At 37.0% G+C, this 20,791-nt stretch overlaps 1 protein-coding gene across 3 annotated transcripts in view; it reads right to left on the bottom strand.

The window, feature by feature from the left end:
- Window positions 1-531: 531 nt before the first annotated feature.
- LOC145694598 (uncharacterized) overlaps window positions 532-20,791 on the bottom strand; it is an 81,058-nt gene continuing 60,798 nt past the window's right edge. For all 3 annotated transcript variants that reach the window (XM_081770993.1, XM_081770975.1, XM_081770984.1), the window contains exon 5: window positions 532-3,736. In XM_081770993.1, the coding sequence (XP_081627119.1) occupies window positions 720-3,736 (3,017 nt within the window). In that variant the 3' untranslated portion in view covers window positions 532-719. The remainder of the gene's footprint in view (window positions 3,737-20,791) is intronic.

Raw genomic sequence — 20,791 nt, 5'->3', positions numbered from 1 at the left:
AAAAAAATAGTATTATTTATGTTATTCTATCGTTAGTAAATAATTAAATTAGAATAAAAAATTAATATTTTGTACTTTAAAATATTGGGGGGACGTGTCCCCTCGTCCCCCCCCGCCAGAGACGCCCGCGTATTGAATGCAAAACGCGAAAACGCAAGGACTCCGGTAAGTTTTATTCGAAAGTGCCACGTGGATCTCGTTGCATCCCACACCTTTAGAACGCGATATCTCAGAAACGGTGCATCTGACAACTCTGGTTCCTTCACAGGCGTTTTACGCATCGGAAACTATCGATTGCAATTACGTTCGGGCAAATTCATGGGGAGATGAAATTGAGGCTAAACTTGGATGCACTCTTTAATCGACAAATATTTTCATGAAAATGGAATAATTTTTATCCGTGATCATACACAAATATTTTTATAAAGATTGCCTTAGTGCACATTGGTTCCAAATTTGCTGGTATTACTATACAGCTAAAAGAAATACTTATATTCTTCCCTAATAATATTAAAAATAACGTTACAAATATAATAAAACATTATTGCTTTCAACCTTTATTTGCTATCTGATTTGCATTTTATGTAGTACTGAATATTTAAATAACCAGTATGAGCGGACGACACAGGAAGTAAAATATGAAAATAACATCGTTATTAATTCATCACAAAGCGTATTGGTTACTTACCAGTTAGTGATAGGTTATTGCTCTACAGTAGTTATTGTTCATCATCAGTGTTACCGATTTTTATATGTAATGAAATGGGAGAAGTTTGTTGTACTCTTCCTGACGTCTCTACAGCATGAGTTGATGGACATGGACAAGGAGACTGAGGAACTATAGGCAGAATGAGAAGAGATATTGCACCTTTCGGTTGGCGTATTGTAGTCGATACAGGTTTTCCGTCACCTGCGACAATATTTATAATTTTCGATTCTCCGGTCGGGATGGAAGTGTCTACAGATGGCGGTATCACACGTGCATCGATCCCGGAGGACGTTACCGGCGGAGGAGAAACTCCACTTGAGTACATATTTTGGCTTGATGGTTCAGCGCATGTCAGAAGTTGGCTTTCTGTTTTTGTAGATGTTGCTCTTCGACAATTACATTTAGTTGAACATGGAACACTTACTTTCATGTTTGATCCAGGATGAGTAGCAGCTGTACTGCCAGTTGGTGTTATGGATCTTACGTATTCTTCCGTGTGTTCTGGTACAGATGTCTTAGGTGTTATGTAAGGACTTGCTCTAACATTTTCTTGCGATTGGCCTGAAAACATTCCAGGCTGTGATTCTTTCGGTGTCATGTATGGACTTGGTTTGGTATGTTGTTGTGAAGGGGTCGAAAAGTTTATAGATTGAGGTGTCTCTTGTGATACAGCAGAACTAATTCCTTGAATAGAGCGAACTTGGTCTACGGACCTTTGGGGTGTCATATGAGGTGATAGCGAAGGACTTATTCGTGTATCAGTTTGTGACCTAGTGAGTTGTTCAGTCGATCGCTGTATTGTGATCGAAACTGATAATGGTGAATTTGTTATTATATTTTCTTGAAATATAGAAGCCTGTTCAACGGATCGTTGAGGAGTCAAGTGAGGTGATAATGCAGGGCTCATACTTGGGATAGCGCCCTGTGACCTCTGGGGTACCATCTGACTACTTGCACTTGTACCAAAACTTCCGGATTCTTGAGGCGACATAGGAGGACCTGCATTCCTATTGCATGGAGAATACTTTTCTATTGTATAATCTGGAGCAGTACTAATAGGCTCATTTTCTGTACTGTCTAGTGACGTTAATGAAGGTTCAGGTATTTTGTAATCTAGATGACTAGGGATTTTTTTTACAGCAGCTTTATATGACACAGTTTCTTCTTCCTCTGATGCGAAAGGTCTATATGGAACATTAGTATCTGGTGGACGAAACTGCTCCGCTGACCTTTGAGGTGACATATTGCTAAGAGTTGGTTGAGATATTTGCGGTGATAACGCAGCATTTGGTTCCGTTAGTTTTGTATATGGTGTACCTGGTGGACTTTGTTGAGATACTTGAGGTGATATACCAGAACTTGATCCCATTGCTTGTGTATAAGGTGATCCTGAAACAGTTGCATGAGATACTTGCGGTGAAATTCCAGGACTTCGTCCCGTTGATGGTGTATAAGGTGTTCCTGGAACGGTTGGTAGAGATACTTGCGGTGATATACCAGGACGAGAGATCTGAGGAGAAATGGCTGGGCTTCGCGTTAAGCCAGATTCTGTTGGAGGCGTAGTCCACTTAACATCTTTGATTGCACTTCTTGATGGTACTTGAGATGGTTCTACGTCACATACATTACCATCCGTTGGCCATGTCTTTGATATTTGTGGAGATATTCCAGGACTTTTTCTCATGGCTTCACTTGATGCATGTATATCAGATCTTGTGGCTGGAATATGTTCCTGACTAGCTGCCTTGATTTCATCCATGACTTCATCGAAAGAACATGTGTCGGGAGTAGGTATTCTATAATCGATTTGACTAGGGCCTTCCGTTATTGCTGCTATGTATGATGCTGTTTCCTCCTGACTAGCTGCCTTGATTTCATCCATGACTTCATCGAAAGAACATGTGTCGGGAGTAGGTATTCTATAATCGATTTGACTAGGGCCTTCCGTTATTGCTGCTATGTATGATGCTGTTTCCTCCTCATCTCCTAAATCACAAACATCCTCAATCTTTGGACCGATGACAGGTGATTTTGCAGAACTTACTCCTGAAAGTTGTTGCGGAGTCGCAAATTGGGAGGGAACTGTTTGATCAAATGCGCAGGTAGCTAATCTTTCATCATGAGTATCTGATATTTGTGGTGATATACCAGGACGTAGTCCCATTGCTTGTGTATAAGGTGTTCCTGGAGCACTTGGTTGTGATACTTGCGGTGATACTCCAAGATTTGTCATCATTTCTCTAGAACTGCTGAGAGGTACCCCACTTGTCTTAGATGTTATAGTTCTCGGAGTCGCAAACTCTATAGTCGGTGTGGGTTGTCCATGGCTACTAGTTGATTGGTCAATCGGTGTTTTCTGATATCTTTTGTTTCGAAGAGGGCATGTTTCTGGAGTGCAAATTCCACCTTTAATAGCAATTCTTTGAACATCGGATGGGGAAAGGTGCAAACCTTTATCTGTACATGTTGCCGTTTTGGTACATGGTGGTCCTCTGGAGTTTTCAAACTGACTGGCTGTTGGAGTCATTGTGGAAGTTGGTTGAAACTCACTGCCAGGTACTAGATCAGGCTTGGATCCGATTCCTTGCGCTGGGAATCCTAGTTGCTGTGATTCTTTACAATACTGACAAGTACACCCACAACAGGGCTTGTGTGGCTGCATTGTGCTGGAACTTTGCACAGGTGTCATAATTGTCCGAGGAGGAGCCTGCAGAGTAGGAGTAGGCTCTACTGTTCCTGAAGGTATATTCGCACTAGAGGGATGAACTGCAAGCGAAGAAATAGTAAAACTTATTTTTATTCCTGAGTCCAACATTTCATCTGCAATATCTGTAGAAACAGATTGGATAGTTGGTTGACCACCTCCCTGCGGGGGAATAAGCAAAGTGATATTTGTCCTTTGTGCCCGGTGAGGTTGCATAGGTCCTGAGGTCGGAGTTGTAGATACAACACCTGAACAACATCCGCCTCCAATACCAGGGTATTCTGAAGGTGATTGTTGGCGCATCCTATGGTGAGATTTTTGTCCTATCAAAAAGAAAGAAAAACATAATTATAGTGTTGAAACTATGTTAAAAATTCTTACATTATTTAATTTTAACAAAAGAATTTTAAAAAACTGAATATGATAGTTGGGCGGAAACATTTAATGTACTGTCGCACCTATTTGCTCAACATTACCAATTCATGCCAGCACAACATCCAGAGTCTATTTCTACATTTCCTGTACAAAGGAAAAATAGAGTTTAGTAATAACTACATCGAAGAATATTTACACCAAATTTATCCAGGTAGAAATCTTTTAGTTTAACTTTGCACGATTATGCCCTTTATGCTAAGGGAGTTGGATGATTAAGGCAAGTGAATGATTGTGGAAGAATTGGTGGAACGAGAATGTGGGAGGAAATGGAAGTATCTCGAAGAAACCTACGGACTTGGTCGGAAATCGAACCAGAGGTCCTATACACCAGAAGTAAGCGGTCTACAACTGAGCCACCGTGCACCTTTTTATCCAGGTAGATAAATCACGGTTTATTATATAGTAAAAAACGAAACCTTTTTACTTTTCATTTTTGTATTATACACCATATCCACGAAAACACTCCGTGATTTCGATTGATTATAAAATGAAAACTTTTTGCAATATCTTTGTAAATAAGGTGTCAGGAAATGCATTAAATCAAAATATTTTTGTTTCTTCTTCCTACAGATTCTAACATTCACTCTTGTTCCGGTAGAGGGCATAAATTAAAGATGTAGTTCGCCAAACAGCAACCCAGCTGGTGTGTTTTGAAATTTCACTCAACAAAGTGTTATGTCTGTGAAACATGCATTCAAGCGCAAATTTGACGTGAAACCACTTTCTAAGTAAATTTTGAAGTGATACCGGTACAACGATTTCGTAGAATAAGAATGGATCTGTGACAAGAGAAAATGACATTCCGACCGACTACCAGTGTTGTTGATCGCGTGGGCAGAGTCCCAATAAATCCTTTGTGCAGAGTCCCAATAAATTTGTGCGCAGAGGTAGCCAAGAACTACAGTTAATAAGGTGTTACGCAAAGACTTGCACTTTCGTCTATATAAAATGCAATTGGTGTAGGAGTTAAAACTAAAATGACCGCAGTTCTATTCGAATCTCCAGCAATTACTCAGAAATATGATAATCTGATGTCCAAGATCATTTTCAGTGATGAAACAAGCTTTCACCTATATGGGAGCATTCTCACGCCATGCTGAAGGTGGAATGTGATCCACCAGAGTGTAATGTTTTTGTGCCATATCAGCGCTGAGAGTGTATGGACTTTTTTCAAGGACTAACTGTGTCTGGTGTAAGTTACCTGGATATGTTACTTATCTGGTTGATACCTGAACTTACTGAGGTAGATGAAACACCACCGCTCTGGCATCGTGATGTCCGTAAGTTTTTCAATGATCTCCTGCCCAACAAATGAATTGGTTGTGCTGGGAGCAATGACCAAGTATGATCTTACTGTATGTGATTTCTTTCTGTGGTGGTATGTCAAAGACATAGTGTACGTACTTTCACTACCTCCAGCTATGAAAATTTTGAAGGAACGAATTACAGAAGCTATCAACACAATCACGCCGGATACACTTTCAAGAGTGTGGAGCAGGCCGGTAGCCAGCCCAAAAATGTAGGGGGGGGGGTAGAAGTTAGGGGGCCCGATTCAACCATATTATAGTTCATTCCCATATCATAGTTCATTTGCAAGCCTTCCGTGAAAATTTTAGGGGGGCAGTAAAAATTTAGGGGGGCCCGGCCCCCTAGACCCCCTGGGTACGGGCCTGGTGTGGAGTGAGCTTGATTATCAAATAGATGTTTGCTGCGTAACTAGTATTGTAAAATTTCCGGAAATTTTGAACCTGTTGGTAAAAAACAGTTTTTTTTCCGTTTTCGTTCCAGAAAAATTGGGAAGAAACAAAAATCTGTATTATGTTAATTTTACTAGTAATGTTAGTAATTCAACCTTTTTTTTCGAACACGTGAAAAATGTAATTTTAGAAATTTCAATATTGCGAATATTAAAAAAAGCTAGCAATTATTCTTGCAAATGAATAGTCTGCACTTACTTTCTCTACGTGCATTTTATCGTTTTTCGTGGATGTATACACGACTCCAAAAGTGTATTACCACCTGCAAGTCTCCCTTCTCCTGCAATAGTAGGCAATCCAATAAATACTGGCTTGGGGTGGTTGAGAATTAGAAAGGCGTTGGACCAAACCTCAATTTTGTTACAAATATAGCAGTGTGGCAAACTGCAAATAAGAGAATAAAATAAATTGTTAAAAATGACTAGGGATGCGCACGAGTCGAGTCGAGTCGAGATTTAAGCCTGTCTCGACTCGTCTCGAGAAAATGTCTCGACTTGTGTCTCGACTCGAAAATATGTTTCTGTCTAGACTCGACTCGACTTCGAGATGAGACGTCTCGAAATTCGAGTCGAAACAAAATATACGAGTTAAAATATACACACACATAAGCAAGAATATTATGACTACCTACCTAATTGTCAGTGTGTCCACCTTTGGTACGGATAACAATGGCAAACGCGTCTTGGCATAGACGCAGTGATCCTTGAAAGGTCACTGGACAGAGTTGGCACCACATGCGTACACACAGGTCACCTAATTTCCGTAAATTCTGGGGAGAGGGGGCGATGCGCTCTGACGTCACGTTTAATCACATCCCATCTGCGTTCGATTGGGTTCAGATCCGGCGAGTTGGGCGGCCAGCACATCACTTGGAACTTGCCCCTGTGTTCCTCGAACCACTCTATCACAATCTTGGCCTTGTGATATGGTGCATTATCTTTTCGAAAAATGTCACTACCGTTGGGAAACATGGTCGTCATGAAGTAGTGTACGTAGTCTGTAAGCAGTGTGCGATACGCCTCGGCCGTCATGGTGCCTTGTTCGAGCTCCACTAGACACATAGATGCTCACGTGAATGTTCCCCGGAGCATAATTAAGCCGCCACCAGCTTGTCTCCGTCCCGCAGTACAGGTGTCATTCGCACCCTCCCATCGTCGTGATGAAGAAGGTATCGTGATTCATCAGACAATGCAACGCTCTGCCACTGTGCCAAGGTTTAGTGACGATGGTCATGTGTTCATTTCAGTCGTAGTTGCCGATGTCGTGGTGTTAACATTCGCATATGGATGTGACATGGGCTTCGGAGGCCCATCGTTAGGGGTGTTCGGTGCACTGTGTGTTCAGACACACTTGTACTTTGCCAGGTAATAAAGTATGATGTTAGTTCTGCCACAGTTCGCTGCCTGTCCTGTTTTACCAGTCTGCCCAGCCTATGACGTCCGACATCTGTAATGAGGCGGGGGCGCCCAACCCCTCGACGTTTGGACGTCGTTTCCCCTTCTTTCGCCACTTGTTGAAGATACTCACCACAGCACTCCTCGAACACCCGACAAGTCCTGCAGTTTCCGAAATTCTCCTGCCGAGTCTCCGGGCCATTATAACCTGCCCTCGGTCAAACTCAAATAGATCGCGCGCCTTCCACATTCTACACACGGCCAACACTCTCACTGATACTACATGCACCGTACGTGTGACTGACTAGCAGGCATTCGTCGGCAGGTGACGCAGATATTGCCTGGACGGGTTTATATCGATAGTAAGTAGGTAGTCACAATGTTCTGACTGATTAGTACATAATAAATAAATTTAAAATGTAGGAAATTTTCAACATTCTGATTAACTTGCAGGAAATTTCACAAGTTATGACAAGAAGGAACTGACTTGAATAAGACAACGGTTAGTTGATGAGACAATCTTTTTTTTCTTCTGGTTTTTGAGTTGTGAGCTTTGACCATGCCTTGTGAAATTTTGATGTTTGGTGCTCATCAGTCGCGCTTCCATTCCCCCCCCCCTAATTGTTCCAGTTCATGATAATTAACAATACATTGCACAGTTCGAATATATGTTCACGCTTTCATTCAATCCAACTCAAGCCGCTTCAGATACTATATAGTTGTATTTGTTTACGAAGAATTAATTGCGTATTAGAAATACACCCCAACAAAAATTCTACGTGCTCATCTGCTCAGTATTCAAGGTTTTAATTACAACCTGAATTGTTAAAATGTGAACATAAGTTGCATTAGATACCTAAGCATTTCCTATGGATAATTGAAGCACATGCTAATTAAGGTTTTCTAGCAAGCACTTCTGCTGTTCATAAAGAAAGAAGTAAAAATGGCAATTTTGCAACCGTGACTCACTCCGGCTCATGCTCTCTATCCTCAATGGAGCTCGCGTTCGCTAATCTCAATGAGGATCACACTAGTTAAGATTCTCACTAATTCGAGCTTGAGCTTGATATTCACTGTGAAATTCTCTTTAGCTCGATCTCGTAATGCCACACGTCCTATTTTTTTTCATTTGTCTCACCATTTTTGATTTATAGGGGTGGCCGTGGACTTATCAAATAAGTTTTTGTTTACATTTTGACCCACCGCCATTTTGCACAGGGTTATCGCAGAGAGTCGAGACTTGCTCCATTTTCCTCCATTTTACAACAGCTTTCAAACGATGTGCTACTTAATCTCGTTTGTCATTTGAAACTTTTGAAAAAATGAAATGAAATCTTTAAGTTTTACGTCCCACAGTTATGCCGGTTAGGCTAAAGGAGACGGTGATGATGAGAGATGAGTGAAATGGTGGAATGAAGAAAGTGGGAGGAAACGGGAGAACCCCGAGAAAAAACCCGAGCACGGTGTTTGTCCACCACAAAGTTCACAAGCGCAAGCTGGGATCGAACTGGGGACCCCTTGAGTTGGACCCCGTCTAGGACTCTGCGGGGAACCCTGGGGCAAACTTTTTTTACCCCAAAAAACTTTGCCCTTGAAAATGATGGGATACGTGTCCACCGAGTTTTCCATTTACCCAACCGTTTCCGAACAAATGACTCAGTTCAAACTATTCTACCAGGTAATTTTTGTAGCTTTTACATTACAAACCAGTTGATAATGCTCCAAGAGCATTGCCAGAACGAACTTAAGAAGAATGGAGATATGGAGCGGGAAGTATAACTGTCATTGTTCTTAGATGTAAAAGTAAATCTTTTTATCTTCTCTTTCTCGCAAAAATTAGCAAAATATCATCTCTCTATGACTCACTGTTCTCGAGACATGGCTGCTTAAATATCTAGAAATTCAAACTTTTTGGCCAATATCTGGGGAACGGTGGCCAGTTGGCCAGTAGACAGTTAATCAATGGCCACCGGTTACTATTTGATACCAAGATATTTACCATCCTCTTAGGTATTGATCAACATCAATATCAACATCAATATCATATCAACTTATGGTTCCTGAGCTATGGCTTTTTAAATATCTAGAAATTGGCCATTTTTGGCCAGTATCACGGGAACGGTAAGTCATAGAGAAAATATATTTATGTTAATCAATACTTAAGAGTATGGTAAACATTTGGTACCGATAATAATGGGTGGCCACTAGCTAACTGGCCATTTGCCAAACCAGTGGCCATTTGGACAGTGGCCACCGGTTATTATTTGGTACCAAAATATTTACCATCCTCTTAGGTATTGATCAACATCAATATCACCTCTCTACAACTTATGGTTCCCGAGCTATGGCTCGTTAAATATGTAGAAATTGGCCAATTTCACGGGAATGGTAAGTCATAGAGAGATGATATTGGTGGTAATCAATCCCTAATAGAATGATAAACATTTTCGTACCGATATTAATTGGTGGCCACTGGCAAACTGGCCATTGGCCTAACCACTGGTCAGTTGGACAGTGGCCACCGATTTCTATTTGGTACCAAAATGTTTACAATCCTTTTAGATATTGGTCAACACCAATATGATCTTTCTATGACTTACGGTTCCCGAGATATGGGTCCTTAAATTTCTGGAAATCAGCCATTTTTTGGCCAATATCTCGGGAACGGTTATAGTGACGCGAAAAATTTAATCACTTCCTCTGATAGTTTTTGATGCTCCATCGAATGCAGTGTTTAAAATTGAAAAAAATCGCAAATAACAGACTGACGGACAGGCAGACAGACACACAGTCATACAGTAGAGAATTCAGTAACGAACTTTTAAAGTTAATTGAATATGTTATAACTCACGATATCCCCCCCCCCGGTGGTACGTATAACTTCGGGATTCGTTTAGTTATAACATATCAAATGCGAACACAATTGTCTCGTTCATATCTCAGTGGAGCCATTCAATTGTCAGTTAGCAACTGTCTTCTTCAATTAACAAGTTGCAATATCTCGAATTGTTTTCTTGGTAGATATTTCTGGTAAACACGATAATTTATTTTAATACCCGGTAACTGTAGTCTAAGATACGCGATAACGAAAATATGGCATTATAGACTAACATAATAATATGCAAATGTTACACTGGAAAATAAAATCTTTGGAAAATCGCAAAGAGCAACCTGACATTCATATTCACAGTCATACCTCATTATTTAATTTTAATGATTACTTCATTATTTAATTCTGTGTAACTGTTAGAATTAATTATAGGCTGTGTAGAAACGCTTTCAAAATGCATTAAAATTATAAATGACAAGTAAAAGGTGCCTTGCTGAGCGTACCTTGTAGGGGCCCCCGTCAGGTCTGCCCCCCCGCACAGCAGGGTCTGCGGGCCCTTTATCGCCGCCACTGGCTAATATGAATATGATACAGATGTCAGGAAAGGACAACTAACTGAAAGGACAGCGGTGTTTTCCATATGATCAGACGATAACTTATTTATGGCACGAGCCATAGTAGAAGGCGGCATAGTTGAAGAAACTATACCCTCTCAGTAACCTAAACTGCACGAAAATTTCCAAAGTAGGTTCATTGACCTGCGTACTGCATCCTGCCCACTTTGTCCAAGAGTGGGATGGTTTGTTTCTAAATTTTGTACCGAAAAGCATTTGTCTGGAATGGTGTTTCAGAGACAATAAAATAAAGAAAATATACTAGGCAGAGAGAGAGAGCAGGAGGAGGGAGTGTACCAATTATTCCTTCCTCTAAACTTTCCTTCGCCTTCTACAAGAGAATGACCGTGCATTTTTTTTTTTTAATTTCCATTTTCTGCCTAGCCCTTCTATACAGCGAGGAAGGGCTGGGGGATGTGAGAAAAAACCTGTAGGATTTCAGAACAAGTTTATCTCTTGTTTGTCTTGGTTGCTAACAATATTGTTTCTCCATAAATTAGGCATTTCCTCATACTCTCATGCAAAAAGTCATTCTGTTATATATACATTTTTGCATGCTATAAGCATATATCTTAAATAAAAACATAGAATATGATGAAAATGCTCTTAAGCACTAATATATGCATTAACCTTTGAAATATGCATTTATATACATTATAAAACTTCAAATTCGAGCTGTATTATCGTTGCTAGAAACCCTTTCCAAGTCTAACAGAGATGCATATAAGCAAATAAAATATGCATTTGCATAAAAATCCGATGTCTACTCATTACCAACCTTGTAAGTAGTATGGAAACACAGTGCAGAGCATGCATCACTGTCTGTGGAAATCAGAGAACCTTGTAAGGATCACTTAGACCTTCTGTAATGTCTGAGGAGACATCATGAATCGCAGTTGTTTCAGCGTTGACTTTGAATAAAAGTATCATTTCTTCTAATCATGTGTTTCTTTGTATTGCTTCCTGTATCATATTTTCTATGTATGGTTCAAGTTCCACCGATATATGCCACTTCGGGCATATGAAACTTACTTTCGCAAGTGACATAGCACGCGGAATTTACTTTTGACCTAAGAGTTGCACAACAGCGTATACCTAAATACATATACTAGCAGAAGTGTCCGAGTTACGTGAGGAAATGTTTAATGTGAAGTTTAATGAATAAAATCCCAGAAATTTCAGTGTTATACGAAATAACTTTTTTCCTCCTTTTAAATCGGGAAAACTGGAATACGTGTTTGCTGATTCTTATTGAGGAGCTTATGACACTAGTTAACAAATTTAAACTTTTTGTTTGTTACATGAGAAAAATCACCTGATCTTAAAGGAACTTTTTCCGCTGAATTCGAATATGCACTCGGTTTCTCTCCATCACGTACAGTTTTCCCGTAACAGAGGGATTTTCGGGAAATTCCCTCAAAAATTTCCCTTTTTCAGATATTTTATTCCCCTAGCTCCTGTCCCCTTACATATAGTAACATAGAAATTATACCTAAGTATACCTTGATTTATATTTAATAAACCCTAAAAGTTTCGTAAAAATCGCTTTGTTCTTTCTAGAGAAATAAATATATTTGTATGTATATTGTGTGCACTGTTTATTGCACCTGATAGTAATGCTTTCAGATCTCCTAAGTTGGGGTAAAAACGATTTGCTTTATTACTACAAACACAGACATAAAAATGAATATTTACAATAGTCAACAACACACTTGTATTGCTCTCTGTAAATTAGAAACGTGTATAAAAATAGAATGTACTTCCAACGTATATTTTTTTTAAACGTACAGTATATGTATATCTTAATACATATATATACAATTCTCCAAGTTTTTTCGTTTTGTTCATGAAATGGTTATCAATATTTGTTATCAAATGTAACAGAATGCAAAAGAAAGAAAGAATGGAATACAGACTCATTGTTGACAATAATGAACTAATGCAGTCTGAATTTTCCACTACGGTATCGTTTCCCCCCTCCCCCCGCGCATTTCTTTCTTTCTTGTGTTCTTGACACCTGGTGAGGGAGTTTTGTACATTTTTATATTGACGTGTGGTTTAACACTACTTCACTTTCAAAGTTGTCTTTGCTGCTAAGAGTGCTTTCATGTTTGATATTAACGGCATTATACCCAACTAAGACCAGAAGTTTAGTTTGTGATCAGTACAATGGCGTCAAGAGGACGGCGTTCGTGTGTTAACTCACCAAATAGTTTTTGTTATGTGTGTGGCCAGTTTGTAGTTAAAGGACAGTGTAGATCCATTACGCCATCGGTGAAACTAGTATATTATATATATTTCGGATGTCGTGTGGGAGATTAGGACAAAACTTGGGCACCCAACATAATTTGTGCGTCGTGCTACGTCACTTTACTTGCATGGGCCAAAGGGAAACGGAGGTTCATGAAATTTGCTGTACCAATGGTGTGGAGAGAACCCACCAACCATCTGGATGATTGTTATTTTTGTCTCACAGTAGTTAAGGGACATTCTAAAAAAAGCAAATACACAATAAGTTATCCCAACGTTAAATCCGCAATTAGACCTATTCCGCACGGGGATGAACTTCCACTTCCCGAGCCCCCTACCAACTGGGAAGAGATATAGCCAAAAGACTCTGATGATAATCATGACCTTGATGAACCATCGACATCAACATGTACATCCAAGGATCCAACGTTCATCCCTGACTGTGTTCGCGAGCCAAATTTCATCCGGCAATGTGAACTTAATGACCTAGTCCATGATTTGCACCTGACAAAACAAGAGGCGGAACTTCTGGGATCAAGGCTCCAGCAGTGGAACTTATTGGATGCAGAAACGAACATATCAGTGTACAGGAAAAGGCATGTTCAATTTTCAAGCTATTTCTCAATGCAAGATAATGTGTGCGTATGTACGGATATAAAGGGTTGATGGCGGAGCTAGGAATTCCTTACGTTCCAGAAGAATGGAGGTTATTTATCGACGCGTCAAAGGTCAGCCTTAAAGCTGTCCTTTTACATAATGGAAATAAAAAACCTTCTATACCACTTGCGCACTCAGTGAAGATTAAGGAATCCTATGACACCATGTCAACTTTGCTAAATCTTATAAATTACAAGGACCATTGTTGGCAAATATGTTGTGATCTCAAGGTAGTTGGTATTTTATTAGGACTGCAGTGCGGTTACACGAAGTACTAATGTTTTTTATGTTTATGGGATAGCCGAGCTGATGACAAACATTATGAAGTGAAGGAATGGGAACCTAGAGTGAATTACGTACCTGGAGAATGCAACGTCAAATACGCTCCTTTGGTAGATCTAATAAGATATTACTACCGCCACTTCATATCAAGTTAGAACTTATGAAAAACTTTGTCAAAGCCATGGACACATCTGGTGAAGGTTTCAAGTATTAGCGACATAAGTTCCCTAACCTGAGTGATGCTAAGATTTCAGCGGGAGTGTTTATTGGTCCCCAAATTAGGAAATTAATGCTTGATGATAGCTTTGACAGCAAGTTAAACAGTGCTGAGCTAGCTGCCTGGACAGCATTTAAGTGTGTTGTGCGCAACTTTCTGGGCAATAACAAAGCTGAGAGACACAGAAATCGTACAGGACATGATACAGAAATACAAAGAGTTGGGTTGTAGGATGTCTTTAAAAATCCACTTTTTGCACTCCCACCTCAGCTTCTTTCCTGCTAACCTAGGTGCTCTCAGCGACGAACAGGGGGAAAGATTCCACCAAGATATAATGGCAATGGAGAAAAGGTACCAGGGACGATGGGATCCTTCAATGATGGGGGACTATTGTTGGGGTCTTGTTAGAGAATGCAACATTTCTTACAAAAGAAGGAAGTAGTGTACGTTTTTGTAACCCAATGGAAGTTTCATATATTGTGATAGTTTTGATTGTCTTTTCATGACCTTTTGGTACATTTGTATTATTGTTTATTGTAAATTGTCACACTTGTAAATTATATTGTATTATATTTTATATATGTGTTTGTGGTAATAAAGCAAAACGTTTTACCTCAACTTAAGAGATCTAAAAGCATTACTATAAGGTGCAATAAACAGTACACATACAAACATATTTATTTCTCTAGAAAGAATAAAGCGATTATTACGAAACTTGGAGGGTTTGTTAAATATGAATCAAAGTATACTTAGGTATAATTTCTATGTTAGTATATGCAAGGGGACAAGATCTTGGGGTGTAAAATAAACGAAAAGGGAAATTTTTGAGGGATTTTCCCGAAAATCCCTCTGTTACGGGAAAATCGTACGTGATGGAGAAAAACCGAGTGCATATTCGAATTCAGCGCAAAAAGTTCCTTTAAGAACAGGTATTTTCTTTTATGTAACAAAACCTTTGTTAACTAGTGTAATCAATAATTCACGTCTTTGACTTACGTGAATCCTCACATTCAACATTATGTGCTTATAAGATCAGTATAGGAATTACTGTTTCTTACTTCGTGAGCGAAGTGTTTGCACTGGATTTCACACCTCCAATTCAGCCCTCCAACCATAACTTAAAACAAGAGAGGACAAGATAATTTTGGGCGGCTAACTCGAAATGAAATCTTTCAGTGTTACTTCACGTCGCACGAGTTTGTTCTGTAAGCTAAAGAAAACTGACGTTGAGAATGAATAAAATGGTAGAATGAAAAGGGAGAAGTGGGAGGAAAATAGAGAACCATGAAAAAGTCCACATACACGGAGTTTCTGTGCCATAAAGCCCACTTGGCACCAGCTGGGGATCAAATCAGAGTCCTCACACACCAAGGGTGAAAGCTGTGCCACTGAGTCACAGCGGACCCGGGGCTAGGTCGAGTCTACTTTACGTTCATAGTTTCGTAGTACATAAATGTTACGATTAAGAAGCCTTCGAAATGCATTAAACAATTAGCTCGATTTGGTTACAAAATTATTACAAAATGAATCCGTAATTTTATTAGATGAATATAAAATATACTCCCAGCACAGAACAAAACAACATGGAATTGTCATAAAAAATAAAAAAAAAGGAATATCGTTGCAACCAGAAGAGTAAAGTGAGAAGTGTATTTATTTCACAGTGAACTGCTTTGATGCCAAGTGGTCTAACTCAAAATTTAAATTTTCCAAGAGTGAAAGCTGAAGTTCAATATTTCATGAACAATCCATATTTCTTTTATGTTGGGAACCAAAACCATAACTATTGTGTATAGTTTATTGTTTTATTTAGTGTTTAAAAAACTCCTTTTAAAAAATACCTATCTACAGAAGTGAAAGGTACCTGTACTAGTTCTTGGCATCCAAGCAGTCCATTTATTGTAATATACCTCCTTTTAAAAAATACCTATCTACAGAAGTGAAAGGTACCTGTACTAGTTCTTGGCATCCAAGCAGTCCATTTATTGTAATATACTATGTAAAATAGTCTCGTATCATAATATGTGATGCACAATAAATGTTACATTATATATTATCCGTAACACGCGATTGGGGAAGCGAATAATCCAGTTACGTAGCCCTATTGCGTTCATGGAAATAAAAACACAATAATTATAACTATGCTAAATTACTATAGACTACCAATTGCTCATTCAGAGAATTTATGATTCACTTTATTGCAATGGTTTTATACAAACTATATATAGGCTACTGATAATAGTTTTATAGAACCTAGATAATCAATTATTATTATTATTATTATTATTATTATTATTATTATTATTATTATTATTATTATTATTATTATTATTATTATTATTATTATTATTATTATTATTATTATATTTGAGGTACAATCAAATATCACGGCATTAATTATTAGTTTTAATTAACTGAATTGAGCTGAAAATTAAGTCTTGATCTCGAAAGATTAACTATTAAATTTATGCGTTCTGTACCTTTCTAAAGTAATAAATGCTGGAATTGGTTTCAAGGCTGTACTTGAGTGAATATTTTCTTCAAAATGATATTAAAAATTATGGAAAAATTTTCGAGACATTCGCGTCGAGTCGAGATTTTTATGAGCAGTCTCGACTCGACTCGTGTCTCGACTCGAAAATTCGAGTCGAGAAATACGTTTGTCTCCGAGTCGAGTCGAGATTCGAGACATGTCTCGACTCGTGCGCATCCCTAAAAATGACGATTTTATTATCGTGAGAGAAATGGATGACATGAAAAGTTATAAAATGATCTTGCTTAAGCAGTTCAAACAAGAAGAATGGAAAGAAATAGATAACAAAGGAAAGAGAAACTGCTTTCTTTTGGTATCTATTTCTTTCCATTTTCAAAAAAAAAAAAAAATCACAAAAAAAAAGAAAAAGGTTACATACTGTAAAGGCTTAATATAAATACCTAACAGAACAAAAACGAACATCCACACGAAACAGAGAGACAAACACAAAATGTGGGACGTCAGTGGCGTAGTAAACTTGCGGATATTATTATTATTATTATTATTATTATTATTATTATTATTATTATTATTATTATTATTAAACACACGTTTCCTTTTCAATATTTCTGACTTTGCCTAAGAGCGTGTGTGCATATAGCGGTCATGTGTGCACTTTTTGTCGACGAGCGGTCCCAAAGACCAAAAGCGATGGAAATCTAAAAGCGAGAGAAACAAAAAATTTTCTTAACATAAATTCAAGGTCAAAGTTCGAACTACTTGCTTTTGATTTGACAGGTGCTTGCTTTCTTTCTTTTTTTCAGGAACAGAAAAGTTCTGGCGGCTAAGAAGTTACAGCATATAATATTGTAAATTTGCAAGTGGATTTATTTACATTGCAATTTGTGGTCATAAAGAAATTGTCATTAGAAGACATTATTGTAAAAATTAAGTTTTATTTCATCATCCATAGCAAGACTTAGGGAGCCTACACCTCACCCCCCGAATATCGATATAGAAAATTTAGAATGTTGATATATCGATATCTATATATTCGCGATATTGAATGTTGATATATGTCAATATCAATATCGACGATATCGATATATCGACATATCGCACAGGCCTAGATCCGAGAAATGCAATAATAATAATAATAATAATAATAATAATAATAATAATAATAATAATAATAATAATAATAATAAATAATAAACTTTATTTTACGTGCTGAGAACAGCTAAAATACAGCAAAAATACAGCACTTTGTCTTATTCTACATTATTTTAGCAATGAATATACTGTACTAGTGATAAAATTATGTTTACATGTATATCATAAATTATTAATAATAAAAACATTGACAGTGTAGTGTACGTCAATTATTAAAGCAAAGAAGTGTAAAAAATTAAAAGTAAAAAAATAAAAATAAAAATAAAAACTACTAACTTATATTTAAAATTCTAAAATAAAGTGATATTTTAAGATATGCATTCATTATAGCTTTCTAAAATCCTACAGATTAAAATATGTTTTCTATTATGCGGTTGCAATAAAATTTTTGCCCTTGTACCATATGTTGGAACTTTAAAATCAACATTTTTAAAAATATAGTCTGAGGTATATTGGTTGTCAAGTAACTTTCCTACAAATACAGATCCAATCAATTTTCTCCTGTCAGCCAGTCGTTCCAAATTAAAATACGTTATCCAATATTCATATGTGCTAGAATAATAGTCAAATCCTAACTTAAAACAAAGTATTCTAATAAAACACTTTTGCACCATCTCGAGTTTGTTTACGAGAGTTTTTGTTAGGCTGTTCCAAGTCACTGATGCATATTCTAGTTTCGACCTTATCAGTAATTTATATAAGAATACATATGTATTTGATTGACAGAAAGCAGGCCATTGATTAAAAAGGTAACCGGTTATTTTTCTTGCTTCATTACATACATTTTGTATATGATCACCAAAGCGTAGTGACCTGTCAAATGTTACACCTAAATCCTTTATTGTGTCAACTTTCTGTATTACAGTACCTTGTATTTCGTATTGACTTACATAGTATTGCGATTTGTTACTGTAGGTCATGCACTTAGTTTTCAGGCAATTGATACTCATACCGTTATCCTTGCACCACATAATGATTCTATTTAAGTCATCTTGTAGCCTATCGTTGTCCTCAATATTATTTACTACACTAAAAAGCTTAATGTCATCAGCATAAAGTAAAACATTTGAATGATTTAAGACTGTTGGTAAGTCATTAATAAAAATAGAGAAAAGTAATGGGCCCAGAGGAGAACCTTGAGGAACACCGTTATTAATGCTGGCTGAATCTGACATGACATTTCCAATCTTAATTTGGTATGTTCTACCAGTCAAATAGCTTTCAAAAAACTTTAGATACAAGGGTGTTACACCTGTATTTGACAGTTTTTTTTAACAGTAATCTATGGTCAACTGAATCGAAAGCTTTACTCATGTCAATGTATATGACATCAGTTTGTGATCTACTTTTCATTGCATAGTAGATTAAATCCCTTATTTCACAGAGATTGGTTACAACTGATTTCCCTTTATAAAAGCCATGCTGTGATTTTTGCAATATATTTTTTACATTAAAAAACAAGTGTTTGTGAATGATGGTTTCGAAAATTTTAGAAAATATGTTCAATAAGGTTATCGGTCTGTAGTTGTTCGGATTTAACTTGTCATTATTCTTGTAAACCGGTACCACATATACATGTTTCCATTTAGATGGGAATGACCCTGTTCTTAATGAGGTATTGTATATTTTTGACAAAACTGGAGCTATTTCTTTCGAACATGCTTTAAGTATATAATTTGGAAAACTCCCAGGTCCTGAAGATGCTAATGGCCGAAGTTTACCTATTACTTCAGTAACATCATTTTCACATATTACTGGAATCGTTATATTATTGCTGTTCAGATTACTAACTACAGCACAGTCTAGGGTATTAACTTTTAAATTAAAATTATTGTAAAATACATCTTTAAAAACTTCAGCAATTTGCTTTGTCCCTGTAATGGTGGTACCATTGTACAAAATTCTATTTGGTACACTTTTGTCTTGAGACTTTTTAAAATTGTTCCAAAAATACACTTTGTTGGTACAAATACTATTCTCCAACTGCTCAAAATAACATTTTTTTAGTTTATTGTACATTCTTTTAACATTTTTTTCTTAAAACTGAAAATTTTTCATAAATGACTAAATTACCAGTTTTCTTAAATTTTACAAAATATTTTGTTTTTTTATTAATTAATGCTTTTAACTCTTTAGTAATCCAAGGAGCTTTGTATTTCTTCTTTTGTATAATATGCTTTCTCGGTACATTTGCTTTCAATATATTTTCCAAACAATCTTGCAATAATACCGTACTGTTATTTACATTTCCTGAAAACCTATCTACTTTCATCTCATTTTTAATGTCCTCGTATAATTGATAAAAGTCTGCTCTCACATAGTCATATAACTCACCTTGAGCTTGAGCTGTATCTGCATTTAAGAAATTTAACTTTTCGTCAGCCTGCCATTCGAATACGAAAGGTGGGTGAAACCTATCTACCTTGACTAATGGACTCACATCAAACCATATTGAGCATTCAGTAATATCAGTTAGAACAAAATCCAATATATTATACGGCAACTGAGAGTCGTATGGTTGATTATACTGCTTTAACCTAAATATAGACCTAACTCTAACATCTTCTCAGCTTTAATAATAATAATAATAATAATAATAATAATAATAATAATAATAATAATAATAATAATAATAATAATAATAATAATAATAATACGAATATATAGAGGATGCTTGAAACATTCATTACTAAGTCACTTTCAAAATGAACGCGAAACTTAGTGGTCAAATAAAACACTCAACTTCCAATAGAACTGTAGTTCTCCGAGACATATCTAGCATAATGTCAAACGTTTAACACATGCTTTGTTTCCGCGTGTTTCGATTGTAAATTCGATACTGTTCATTGGACGTACTTATCCGAAATACATTCTAATAAATCCAATAGGTAGCGTAGGTCATACCTTCAATTCCAGACTACTAATGCGAACTGAACAAAAAGAAAGAAAGGAAGAAAAGAAATAAAAAAGAAAAATGAGAAAATGAATGAATGCTACTTTCCTGCTAAATTTCTATCAGCAACATCCTATATTAAAATTCCAAACTGTATCATAATGAAAAGTTACAAATGTTCAACAGGAAAATTGGACGTTTCTTATAGATATAGCCGACCTTGCATGTTTCAAATTTCAAATGTGAATAAAACACATTGAATTATAGGATGGAAACAAATTTTGTGCCAAATTAATAGAAATAAAATGTTTCTCCGAACTCCGAATATTTATCTGTTCGGAATGATTTTATCTACTGCTGATATACCATTGTAATTCGCACAGTTGGAGCCATTATTTTATGC

Source organism: Thermobia domestica, chromosome 1, assembly GCF_964235325.1.
Source record: "Thermobia domestica chromosome 1, izTheDome1.hap1.1, whole genome shotgun sequence".
NCBI lineage: Eukaryota > Metazoa > Arthropoda > Insecta > Zygentoma > Lepismatidae > Thermobia > Thermobia domestica.
The sequence above is the reverse complement of the archived record's forward strand: the minus strand, read 5'-3'. Positions and strand labels throughout refer to the sequence as shown.